This window comes from Morone saxatilis, unplaced genomic scaffold (assembly GCF_004916995.1).
Source record: "Morone saxatilis isolate NCDOM2014 unplaced genomic scaffold, NCSU_SB_2.0 Contig9, whole genome shotgun sequence".
Lineage (NCBI taxonomy): Eukaryota > Metazoa > Chordata > Actinopteri > Moronidae > Morone > Morone saxatilis.
The window spans coordinates 21,055,112-21,068,913 of NW_023340268.1; the positions used below are offsets into that span (position 1 = coordinate 21,055,112).

At 38.3% G+C, this 13,802-nt stretch overlaps 1 protein-coding gene across 1 annotated transcript in view; it reads right to left on the reverse strand.

Annotated features, from left to right (window-relative positions):
- Window positions 1-5,574: 5,574 nt before the first annotated feature.
- The window catches only part of thrb (thyroid hormone receptor beta), a gene marked incomplete in the record, with an annotated part of 43,499 nt that continues 35,271 nt past the window's right edge, over window positions 5,575-13,802 (reverse strand). Inside the window, 4 exon segments of the mRNA XM_035681265.1 lie at window positions 5,575-9,563; window positions 11,353-11,611; window positions 12,282-12,428; window positions 12,813-13,802. Coding sequence (XP_035537158.1) covers window positions 9,322-9,563; window positions 11,353-11,611; window positions 12,282-12,428; window positions 12,813-12,887 — 723 coding nt within the window.

Sequence of the window (13,802 nt, forward strand, 5' to 3'; positions counted from 1 at the left end):
TATAAAATGTTGTCCAAAGGCAAAAGTGTTTATCCTGTTCCAAATGGCCTCAAAGGCAGTGTGATGTCTCTTGAAGGATTTGGAGAGTGTGTCCTGAAAGGCATTCATTCATTTCATTGTATACACACAATAAATTCACACCTGCACTCACCTGATCGACCACTGAGTGAAGTGATTGTCAAACTTGCACGACGCAGACCCCTCAGTCCCACCATTGAAAAGTGGTCTTTGGGTTCATCTCATTTGAATTAGTAGAGCCTCTCATTCTTTCTCTCTGAAGGGTCCTAGGGGGTCTGTCGTGCCCACCAGGATTCCCCACAATGCGACAGCATCCAAGAAACTCAATATCTTTAATTCTGTTAATAAATCACTTAAACCTAACTTGTTGATGGTGTGTTCCTTGCTAGTGAAAATACATTTTGACAGTAAGCATTCGAAAACATTCCCATCCTGAGCCAAAAAGAAAGTCAAGCAGATGAATCATTTTGGAGGTACAGAAGAAAATTAAGCCCCAAATAAATAAAGAAATGCATAAAAAAACTACAATAATAAGCAACTACATTTACAATGTAATTATGGTAAAAATAATAAAATAATTATCTACTGTGTAGCAATTTTAAATTAATATTAGTCATGCACAATTAAAAGACAAAGGTAAGGAATTCACTGAATATTAAATTGCAACAAAAATAAAAGCACAAAAGCAAATTCTCTCAAAACCATCTTTATTCTCAAGAGCCAATTCACATTAGCTGCAATCATCGTCAGTCATGAACATCAAAATCTTTTCCTCCTGAGGTCCTCCATGCTCATGTCAGAGCACTGTCCAGAGCTGGACAATGTTTCCAGTACAATGCCGAGTGCAAGACAGCACATTTGGAACAGAATTTCCTCATCTTCTGTTTTGCTGCCACAGATTCACTCCTACACCTACACACACTTTATCTCCCTTTCTCTCCGTGACGGTTTTCCAGTACGTGTTGAACAGATGAGTTGAACAAGAAGACACTCAAACACACAAGGAGAGAAGTCTGTGTTGACGGTGGATGATCTCTGATGCTGGTTACATTTGACCAAGAAGTTGTCCTTATATGTGTCTGTGTATAGCTGTGCTGCTTTGTACTGTCAGTGAAGTCCAGCTACGGTTATAATAAAAAAATTTGAATCGTAAAACTAATGCACTAATTTAAGTGTTTTTTTTATAATTCATAACGTCTTGCTCGTAGTTCTTTTGCCGAGATGTGGAAATGGATTTGAGAGCAAGATACTATTTTTTTTTTTTTTTTTCCGCTATGCAAAACAATACCATGTTCATATTATGCTAACAACATCTGTAAAAAAAATCTGCAGTCTGAAAATATACATCCTTTTTACCTTTGTACTGTAAAATAGCTTTTCTATGGTGCAACTCTTGTTATTGGTTTGTAACTGAGTAACCTTAAGAGTAACAACTCGTGGGAGAGATAACAGCGTACTGGCACCCACAGTAAACCTTTTTCTGAACCACCAGTCAGCATTGACTATGTTTACATGCACCGACAGGTCTGTGCATATGATAATTCAAGTAATTATGGTTATGGTGTGTGACGTGTAAAAATCCAACATATTCTTACAGCCATTAACGCCACTTTGTACACATCCTACAAAAAACACGCATTGTATCACGGACTACAAAAAGTTAAAGTTCGTAATGCTTCTCAAATGTGTACTTTGATGTAATTTGGTCAAACATTACTAGGAATGCACGATAATTATTGAGGCAGATAAATTAAACTTCAGTGGGCATAAACTACAGGTTATGAAAAATTAAAATACGAAAATGTGAAATCGGTTATTGTATTGGTATCGGCCATGAGAAGCAATCAACTGAAAAAAATTCATATCGTGCATCTCTAAAAAATGACTAAGTTTTAGTACGTTTTTTTTGGGGTTAGAGCTGCAGTAATTCATTTTTTATGAACAATGAGTGAAATGACTACATGTAATGTCAAGGGGTCACTTTCAGTGATGAAGCATTTTAGCCTCTAACCTCATTAGCTGCGTTTCCATCCAAATGTATCGAAAAGTTTAACCAAGTTTTGAGTAATTTAGCAAAAGAAAATGCGAATGAATGCTTGTTTCCATCCATTACTGTTATGTGATTATTAAGAGTTGGTTCACAAAATAAACGAAATAAATTATCCAGTCGCAAGAGAAGAAGGCGCAACAAGATGGCATAATAAAAAGAGGGCCAGTCGAATCTAAAACGGTGAGAAACACTGCAGAAAAGAGGATCAAACACCATACTTCTACTATGAAAATACATTGATGGAAACACGGCTAGTGCTTTGGTTTTATGGTCCACAACTTCACTGTTTTGCGTCTGCCTCCCTTCCACCAAATGGCAGACGGACAGCTGCTAGCTGGTGAATATCATGAAGTAAGTACAATAGCAGCTAAGCAAGATATTTTTCTCAGATATTTTTGGAGACCAAAACAGAGACTGAACAAGAGTTAATATTAGACTTACATTCATCAGGTCGCCACAAACACAACTCCAAAATCATGCTAGCTCCACGTCTGCAGGTGTGTAAATAGGCAATATAGCATGCTAACAGGTTAACCATATCAACTTTAAGGCCATAATTTGTCAAATTAGTGTGATTTTCAGGTTGTTATGAAGTTCTGCCATAAAGTGGTTTACTAAAACATATTAATGCAGCTTTACAGTTACTGTAAATAATTTTGGTTAATGGTGGGGTTAGGTTTTGGTCGCTTACTTTTCTATAAAACATCAAACCTAGTTGAGCTCAATCCATTCCTTTTAATATCAAATGAAACTTATAACATCCAATGTGATTAAGCTGAAATGTCATGACTAGAGAACACTGCTATAATGTCTATCTAGTTCATCTTTGAAACTCTATTTTTTGTTTTTCTATTGCACAAGATGTTGTAAGGAATATAGCCAGGCTATGAACATTACAATTACTCTGGCCTAAAAAAGTTTTAGAAAGCAATGCCTAAAAATCTCGGTCAAGAACTTTAAAGTAGGACTTTTAATTAGTTTTTAAAGTTCATACTTTTTTTTTGAGAATTTGAGAAACCTGGGGCTGGCTGCACAGGCAGACTTTGGATATGACTTAGGTTTAACTAAAAGTCACACTTTAGGCCGATGTCAAAGTTGTTCAGTTTCAGGAAACCATCTTTAATAGGATGGGTAATGGTTCATAGGTTCAGATTTTTTTGTCGAAGTCTATCTTAATTTTATACTCGCTGCCCATAAGCAGGAAGGGAGAGTTCTTGGTCCCACTAATAACTAACTTTGTCCCTGCAGCCTTAGTTCCTCACTGCAAGTGCACTGAAGGAAATGGATGAAAATATTTCACAGACCTTGATTTGCAAAAGCTAAAGGAAAGGAGCACTGGAAAAATGTCAAAGAAATTGTGCTAAATATACCTGCAGGTGGATTAACTTTCGAGGATAACAGTTAATGTAATCAGCTGTGATATCACTGTGATTATTCCCCCGAAAAGCTGATTGCTCTGATAGCCTGAACATAAAATGGCTAATAACTTTAGGCTTAAAAGTACTACAATATCTTTAATACCATCAAATGTGTTATGTGACAGTGGTCACCACAGAAAATTCTGTTTGCAGCTCTACAGAGATTTTTTTCTTTTTTAGGTCATTGCTTTAGTTTTGAGTAACTAAATGTATAGTTTGTCTCATTAAACCCCATCAGCCCTGTTTCCAGGCAGCTGTTTTTCAGCAATAAGCCTGATAACCACTGTCAAGACCCAGCGTCAAACAAAGGTTAGCTAGCTGGCGAAGAAAGCCAAACATCAAGCAGACAAATTCAAGTTTGAGTGTTCGTGAGCGTGTTGTGGAGTTCTGCCCCTTATTGGTGGCAAAGAAAAAAAATCAATTAATGCAGCTTTGAAATTATTTAATTGTCTTAACTCTGATTGTGGCCCTTTGTCTGTGCAGAAAGCCAGAAATACTTAGAGAAACTAAAGGACTTGCACCTTACTTGCATTTTGATCTAAGGAACATAGCTGCAACTGGCTTGTGGCCGCCACGTCACTTTTTGATCCTTTGATGTCGGCTCTTCCTATCATTGGGAATTCACCAAGCATTGGATTGTTCACTTATTAATAGGGAACGTGTGCTGGGTTTATACTGTTGCCCTCTAGAAAGTCCTTGCTCCTGAGGTAGTATGTATTAAGGGTCCAGCAGCTATCAGGCGGAGTTAAAGCACTGATCACAATGAATGGTCAAACACAAGCCTCTGAACTGCTAAAGCACATGTACAACTTTCAATCAGACTGCAAGCAAGCAAGCCATAGTTGTTAGGATATAGGGAATGGGAATCGCAGAGCCTTCTGATGCTGCCATTTTTGGAGCATAACGTTCATAACTGCTAGGGGTGTGCATCTCTCCCCTTTAAGATAATCTGATACGCATCTAGATAGATGGGCTACAATACGACTTAGGGATGATGCATTTTAATAGGTAACAGTTAGGACCCATTCCATGCAATACATTGTGATCTAATACAGTTCTTAACATTTGTTTAATGTAGATATTTATTTATTTATTTATTTATATGGCATGGGGAAAAAAAGAGACAAATGTATCATGGCTAAGTTGTGGTTGGAAACTGTTTAATATCCGTGTCTAGCTCGTTGTTGCTTGTGCTAGCTGTATTAGCATCCACAGACTCCTCTTTGCCTGCATAGTGTCACCATGCCATCTTACCAGGCGAGTGTTACCATTTGGTGTGCTACCACTGGACTTCATTGCTGTCTGACAGATCTTACAAATGGCTAGACTTTTGTCCAAATGTCCTTCCTTCTGATAGAATCCAAACTGTCTATGTCCTTCCTTCTGATAGAATCCAAATGTCTCCTAAAAAGTTTAGGTTTTAGATTTGGCTGGTTTGTTGTGTAAAGTTACTTGATCAGTGAAGATTCTTACATTAGCAACAAATGCAAACATTATCCCCCAAGCCATGAGCTTGCAAGCTAGATGTTGCTGGATAAAGTTTAAATTCCCTCCCCTGCTTGGTTATGTTGGGAAAGAATGAAAAGTCCATGATCTAAGTTTTTTTTGTTTGTTTGGTCATGCGATTGGTTGTTACAGGCCAGTATACAACAGCGTTTCAGACCATGTTGAAACTGACATTAACTGACAAGTTACACCAGGTTTAACGTGTTGAGACTACCTAGCTATCTGGGTGCTAACGCTTGGTATCCTCCAAAAATGGCCGACTTGCTCTTGACGACCTCACATTCCCAACTCCTGTTGGAGAGTAGCATGAAAATTTCTTAAAATGTTGTCGACGTTTAGACAAAGTTATGCTGCCGAATTCCTGAGACTAGTCGAAAAGTTTTAAAAAGAGGTAAGAGAGAGCAAGTTAACGAGAGATTTTTGTTTCAATGCGTATCTGTAGTAAGGTTGAACAGAACAACCACATGCTGTCATCTCGTTGCACTTTTTTCATGCTTTTTAGGTCTAATTTGCTCATGCAATTTACTAGATGTGGTCTAATCTTAAGATGCAATAGAAACGAACACACAAACGCACCAAAGGGACTTATAGGTCCTCATTTATTTAGTTCCTGAGTTTAGTTCTTTAGATTATTTGGTTTAAATGGGCCACCAGAGCAAAATTAAGAGTGACTCTACAGATCAGTCTGACATATGCATAGCTGTGCAACCAGCCCCTGGTTGTAATAACTGACAATTTTAACAATTTTTCACTTTTGTTCATCTTGTAACTGTGGCGAGTGACATTCCCACATTACTGTCGGTCAAGCAGAAACAAAAGTGAGAACTAACTAATGGGAGATGATTTTGATCTTTATTGGAGGTTTTCTACCAGGACTACTCTCTTAACTGGTTTATTAATGACACCAAGCAGGCTCCTGCAAACAACTTAACATGGTGCTAACCTCAATAGGTTTATGGACAACAGGGGTGCATGTAAACGTTGCCAATGTTACTTTTCCAATTGGCTCTGGCTCAGCACGGGCCGTTTCACCGTCAACCGGGCCGCCTGAGCCTGGGTGCCTGTTCCCTCGCTCATCTCTCTCCCTCTGATTGTCTGTGCATTTATTTTGAGTCTGTACAGTTTGTGAGGTGTGTGTGTGAGGTCCGGGTCATTCAAACACTGCAGCAAGTCTATTGCTTTGATAAAAAGGCATCACTTCACAGAAAAGAGAAAAGAAAAAAAAAACACAAGCTGCTTTGAGGAGTAGTGTGAAGCCTGAAAAAAGCGAGATATACAAAGCAAACGTTTGACACGTCGCAAACGACAATACCATAGAGAGGCTTTTAGAACAACAACAAAAAAAAGAACATACCGGCTAAAATAAAAGAAAGGAAAGAGCGCTACGTTTTTTCACAATCTCACCAGCTTTCTCAGTGTACCTCGCTGATGAGCAATCTTACTGTTTTTGGGCCAGCCAAAGTTCACTTGGCCTCCAAATCCCACTGGTTGGTCACAGTGGTGGGTCCGACCCATATCTTATCTAGGCACATGCATAAATGTGCATGTGTACAGTATGTGTACAGGGTACTGTATGTACTGTGTATGTGCATGTTTGTGTGTTAGTGAATATGCATGCCATCATAAGAAGGTGGTGGGCTGTTGTACATACAGATAATGTTCATTTCTGCATGTAAATTACAATACAGTTCAATCAGCCTCTTCCCCAACCCACCATAGCACCATGACGTCACTGTTATAACATACAGTCTCCCGTTTTTGGGGAGTTGTAAAAAAAAACAACACACTGCTTGAAATCATTGCATGGGGGACTAGTGCGGCAACATGTCAGAGATGAAACATTTAAAACTCATAACGATTGTATTGTAGAAGCTGCTAACGTGGACTAAAAGTCTGTGTGAGCGGCATGCACTAACTAGCATAACCAGTCAAGTCTCGGTATCGCTCTGAAAGCCCAGCAGGGGTTCGGTAAGGAGGGCATCATTCACTTGGTTTTGGCACAGCATGTGGCATTGTTACACAAAAAAACGAGTACTATATGATTGTCTTTTTACTGACATCATTGTCATTATGTGCTTTAGTTAGTCCTGACCAGTCTCTGGCAATAATCAACACGCTCATTTTAATGCTACTGCTGCGTTCCTTTGATTGTTGGAAGTCTGAATGGCCGGCGGTTAGCTTGGAGACAAGCTTTGTGTGTTTCTTGGTTGTTGTTTTTTTGAAAGCAAGATTTTGTTCGCCCAAATAAATGTACGCAGCTATGACAGAGGATTAGGGCCATGGAAGAAGCGAAATTTGTAGCCTAAAATACTGAACTGCCATTCCAAGTGCTGCCTTATAAAAAATGCACTTATTTAGGGCTGCAACTAACAATTATTTTCATTATCGAATAATCTGATTATTTTCTTGATTAATCCCTTTTGTAAAATGTCAAAAATGCAACACTTTTTCCTAAGGGTTCAGAAGATGATATAGATATGTGTATGCTGATTTAATCACAAACAATCCCATATTTACTTGGAAAAGCCAGAACTCAGAAACATTGTGGCACATTAGTGATATACTGAATAGAAATAACTAAAGGTGGTATTAGAAATCAATAAATGGTTTTATTTACAAATCTTCAGACATTTTTCCAAATACATGTCTTTTTTCATTTACCCTAAAGCTCATCACTTAGTCTAAAATGTTGCCATTACAAATAATTTAATTATGTGTTAATTTATGTCTTTTTACACGTTATTTTTAAAATGTATCCAAATGAATGCGTTAGGTTTGACTGCATTTGATACCAAAATGGGGCGGCAGCTGGGGTCAGCTCTAAATCCACCCGTGCAAATCTGTTTTATTAGAGGTTGGTTAGGAGCTCTGTAAACCAAAAAAGGTTTTGGTCAAATGTAATACACGTCTCATATGTGCATCATAGACATACATGTCTTTAGCATCCGTTCCTCAATTCAGCATAGTTAATTAATATTAATGAAGTAGCCCTTCAAAAATTAAGAATGGGTTTGCCTGATATTTCATATGCTTCTTTCATTTTCTTCTGCAAACAGTGTGACACATCTCAGACAGTTCGGATTGAGAGATATGCTATGGGAAATACCAGAGATATTTGAATGGAGTTTGGTTTGATGTTCTAGAAGACATACAGTACAGATTTCTCTTGCATATTTCAGACTTGGTGAATTCTGCCAAATGAATGTACAGAATGTCTGAGTGTATTTTTCAAAATATTATCCCTCTTTCTTTTTTTTTTCTTCTTCTGCAATAGCCCTAATATGCTGTCGTACAGCCTATGTTGTCCATGATATTTAGCAATGTTTGCTAGGTAGTTAGCACATTGGCAACTGTGGGTGTACCTTCACATTTCAAAAATCCCATGCTTAGCTACTTACCACAAAGGTAAGTATTGGGCAGAATTATGCTCATACTTTACTGAAAAATTAACTTGTGGGTTTTGAGGATTATAAGTTTAACAGTATTGCTGTGTAGTGTTAACAGTGTACGCTGCCATGTAGATGTCAACGGTTTCCCAGAAAAGTTAATGTCACAAAATTTAGTCCAGGTTCTCAGGATTCTGCCGCTCTGTTGCAAAATTCAGATTTTTCCGACATCTATGGAACGCAGCATTATGACTTAACATTGTGATGGGTGGCTACTTAGAGACTTACAAAGGCCTGTGAGCTGTTGTCCATTAGAATGAGTGTTGCTGTTAATGGGTCAGGTCACAGTATGATGGTGAGGCACTGAACAGTTCAGACGCTCACCAGATGGATGACTATACGTACAGGTAATATCAACCAACAAAGGGGTCCAATAAAGTCCAGCGGGTGGGGTGGAAAGGCTAACGGATCGCTAACAATGTCTCGTTTTGTGTAGCACTTGAGCAGCCATTTTGAGTTTTTCAAAATAAAGGAAGGAACATTTGCATGGTTTCTAATGAATGAACAAGTGTTGATAAAATCACCATTATGCCAACTGTACAATCATCAACACAAATAAACTATAGTAAAATCCGAGGTGAGAGGTTATATCCACAACAATAACAACAACAGAACAAACCCAAAAAAAGAACAAAATGCTATTCACATGTACCCGCACAGTAAGGAATGGTTCCATCCAAAACTAGACCAGAGAGCTACTCCTAAAATATGGAATGAAGTGACACTCAGTAGTGCTAATAGAAAGTTCATTGTGACGGGCCTTCTGCTGGTTCCACCCCTGAGACCACCAGGGTTCCCAGGCGCTGACGTATGCACACACACATATACACACACACACAGATGCGCGCACACACACACACACACACACATTAAAATCCATTGGTCAGTCCTCGAAGACCTCCAGGAAGAGAGGAGGGAATAGCTCGGTGGGGCACTCCACTTTCATGTGGAGGAATCGGCTGGCGTGGCAGGCGCCGATCATCCGCAGGTCCGTCACCTTCATTAGCAGCTTGGGCCAGAAATGCGCCACTTTGTGTTTACGGTAGTTGATGTAATGTTCAAAGGCCAGCAGGAACTCCTCTTGGCAGCGTTCGATTCGCTCCACGCTACTCAGGCCTGACCGATCTGTTGACAAAGAGACATCAACCATGTTATTAGTTATTAGTGTGCTGCAGGAGCTTACAGTGGAAATGTGTACACTGTATGAGAGGAAACGGTGAGTGAAAAAAAAATTTGTTCAAAATTATAAATCATAAATTCAATCATACATGTTAGTTTGATAAACAACATTTTATTATTAATATTTGTATTTTCAATGCAATTTTAGTCACTAGAAGCACATTTATGTTTGTAAAAGTTTCTACGTGTTACCCGTGTTAACACAGTGTTTTAAGCTGAAAAGTGCTGTAAGCCAGCTATAAAAAAAAAAAAAAAAATAGGTCCAAATTGGAATAAATCTGAATAACTCTGACTTTTCAAGGTTATTCTGAGCCAGGCACTTTACAGAATTTTTCACTTGTACTTCATATGAATGTAATAAATGTTTACAATCACTGGATTCGCTCACAGCAGCAGCAAGTAAATCCTCAATGTGCTCTTGTGTCAACTTTGGTACAACATTGCCCTGAAACCTACATTTAGCGGTCTTTAATATATGGACCCTCACAGGGGCTGTATGCATTTATTTAGTTCTTCTTAAGCAATTAAAAAAAATGTGTGGCATGATCTAATTTATGTGCTTAATTAGTTCACTAGGTAGATTAGAAATAATTATGTACCTTTACCATGTAGTTTGATAACTAGACAGATAAATATCGCGGTTGACATGAATATGATCCCAGTTGTTAGGACTTGACAACTCTACAATCCAATAATCTGAATTTTAGCCTTAAATATGATTTTGTCGGGTATTGGACTAATGAAGTTAACGCTACGTTTTTAGTATCGCTTTTAAATGTGTTTTTGGAAAATAATTGTATCATGCTGTAATTACAAAACAAAACCAACACTGAACCAATCTGATTGGTTGTTTTTTATTGCAATTGCCATTAGGAGCACTAGGAAGAGCCAGAGGAACCTGTTTTTTCACAGATTATCTGTCTCATGTATTATTGTCAGGATATAGTGAAAACGTCACCAAATATGACCAAAACGTTACCTACCGCAGCTTTAAATGTAACCTGTTTAAACCAACACAAATACTGATAATTACATATAATTATTCTGACATTCAATGGAGTGTTTAATTTCAGAAGCTTTTCTGGTATAAATTGCAAATAGTTGTGATTCTTTAAACTTTTGCACAATATTCTGAATTGTCAATCCAAGAATATTGGTCTTGAAAATTGTATTGATTAAAGCCCAGTGGCTACTGTAAGTTTGACAGGACCAGACAGATGGGCAGGTTATCCCCATGTCACGTCTACATGTACAAAACACAGCAGAACAGTATTGATCTTCAATGAGATGCAGAGCGCCACACAGAGAAAAGGTGCTGGAGCCAAAACCAAGCTAGCTGAACAAAGCTCCTCACAATTATTATGGCGATTAATTGATTGACCTGTAGTTTCTTATGGATTTCATGTCAGAAAAATACTGTACACACAATCTGTGCAGGAGACAAAGTGTTAACAAAGAAATAACACTGCTTTTGAGACAGCCGCACAATTATGGTGCATTTGTGTTTGTTCTGTACAATTCCATAATAAACTATTACTTTACTCTTTTTACTGTTTCCCTAAAATATTCCTGTCTATTAGGAAGTTGTGTTTAAGTCAATGCTAGCGTTTAGTCAAATACGTGTCCTCCTAAAAACTGGAAAGAAATTAAACAAATGGCAGGCAGTAATGTAAGACCATGTTAAAAATAAGAGAGAAACCCTCTTGTGATGAGGGTCCAGACAGCAGGTGCTTACCGGATGAAAGCAGGATGACAGCCTGTAGCAGAGCCACCTCAGAGTCATCCAAGTTAAAGGAGGAAAGCGACACGCCAAGGTCAAAGATGGCATCCGAGACTACGCCCAAGCCTCCGTTCTTAAGCTGACCCCGCGTGACTGCCATCTCGCCGTTAAGTGTGAGGGTCTCACTCTCTGGATCATAGCGAACAGCAGCTCGCAGGGACATGATCTCCATGCAGCAGCCTTTCAACAGGATGATCTGGTCTTCACAAGGCAGCTGATTAGAAGGTGAAAGAGATAAGCAGCGTTAGCAGAAGAATATGGCTAATTTAGCCATAGCATGCACAAGCATACAGGCTTAAATACTGTTCCAATCAGGGAATGATAAAAGAAAAAAACCATTTGAACATTTAAAATCTACTAAAATTTACATTTCTATTGTGAACTCTAGCATAGAGAAGCTGCTCAGTTAGACTGTTGGCTGACTACCTTGGCAGGCAGCTAATTAAGAACAATTGCATTAGCAATAGGAGTCCAAATGTTTTATTATTTTTTTTATTTTTTATTAACAGTTAGCTGACCTAATAATATGGTTATTATTAGCGAACTGTGGAATAAAACATTTCCAGCTAAACAAGCTGAAATACTGCTATTATTTAGTAAAATAATGAATATACCCGAATAAAGTAAAATCAAAACAATATATCAATATAGGGGAACCCAGTTAGCTCAGTGGGTAGAGCTGGCGACCCATGTACTGTGGCTGAGTCCTTGCTGCAGTGGCCCAGGGTTTGAATCCGACCCGCGGCCCCTTGCTGCGTGTCATCCCCTCTCTCTGCCCCCCTTTCCTGTCTGTCTCCAGCTGTTACTATCAAATAAAGGCAATAAAAAGCCAAAAAAATACTTGAAAGAAAATACAATATACATTTTTTTCTGTAATAATTTACCTCACAAAACATAGGCAGTTTTTTGGCAAAGTCCACCACTCGGGTTATGGCAGGGGTGATAATTTTTGTAAACTGACTGAAGGCTTCTATATCCACTTTGTTTCCTTCAGGTGCATTGACCATGGACGCTTGACCAATATCCTCAGGCTGAAACGAGAAAGAGAGAAGGTGTCTGTACAGTCTTTGAGTTTGAACACAAAAATAAAACGTTTTATAGTTAAAAACTTAGCATTTCGATAAGGAGTGTATTATTCATGGTCGAATACAAAAATGGAGGAACTTTAAGGTGTTTACTTTTGGTAAGATTCTGACTGGGCAATGTGATGTAAAGACGTAAAAATGGGGCTGCATAACTATAGACATATAGCACTCATATCTATTGCACTTAATTAAATGTGCTATGCAGGTATCTGACTGTAAATTAATATATTCATGACATAAAGTAACACTGATATTGATAATGGAACTACACAAGCTGAAAGGCAGTACATATGTTTTTCTATATTTAGGTTTCTATATGCTGTGTCTTACCTTAGTTTCCTTCACCCCCGCTGCACTCTGGTCAGAAGTATAGAATAAATTACATGTTATTTCATTAAGAAGCATAGCTTCCTCGACCTGTTGGATAATCAACAGGAATCGTGAAGTTTCAATGAAGAACCCGTGTCAAGGCAACTAAAAAGAAAACAAGTTAAAACTGAGGACAGATGAAAGAGTGTGCAGATAGAAAACAGGTGAGGACAGAAGATGGGTTTCTATGGTGAGATTCAGGCGCAGGACCATGACTTCAAACAGGTCCTCAGAAACACTCCGACGACTATCGACGACGCTGAAATGCATATTCTAAATAACAGACCCTAAGGCCACGATCGGACACTTCAATCAATCAAAACTTCGATAAGTTTTTACAAAATACCACAAGGTAACATGATGAAAGCACCTAAGTAGAACGATATTTGTGTTAAGTGATGCATGTAAACTGACTGAAAATTAAACAAATGTCACTTTCCCGCTCCTCTCAAAATTTAAGAATATGCTGCAAATTCACCAACAAATGAGAACTTTCAATAAAAACTGTTCTCCACCTAACACCGGTTAAAACAACATATCAATTCAGTTTCACGCGTGTGCATGAGTGTTCTTTCTGATCGTGCCATAGAAACCCAAGATAAAGTCAACAGTTGAGACGGACTTTCAATCTGGACAGAGCAATTAGACTTTACAGAAAAGAAAAACAAAATTAGTCAAAAAAAGGGTGAGGTGTGAAATCAAAAGCTACAAACAGAAAGAGAGAAAAATGAAACAGCACGAAAAAAAGCAAGTTATTAGTATTAGTGATTAGGATCATTGCTTGAGACACAGAAAAAGACAGGAATAAGATGTTCCATTATAAATTAGTGCTGCTGCGTTGAGGAACACACTTTTCTCCATCGTCCAGCTAATTCTCCCCACTCTACAAGGAGATACAAAAAAACACATGGACATATTAACACAGAGAACAGTGGAACAGTGGTTGTGGTG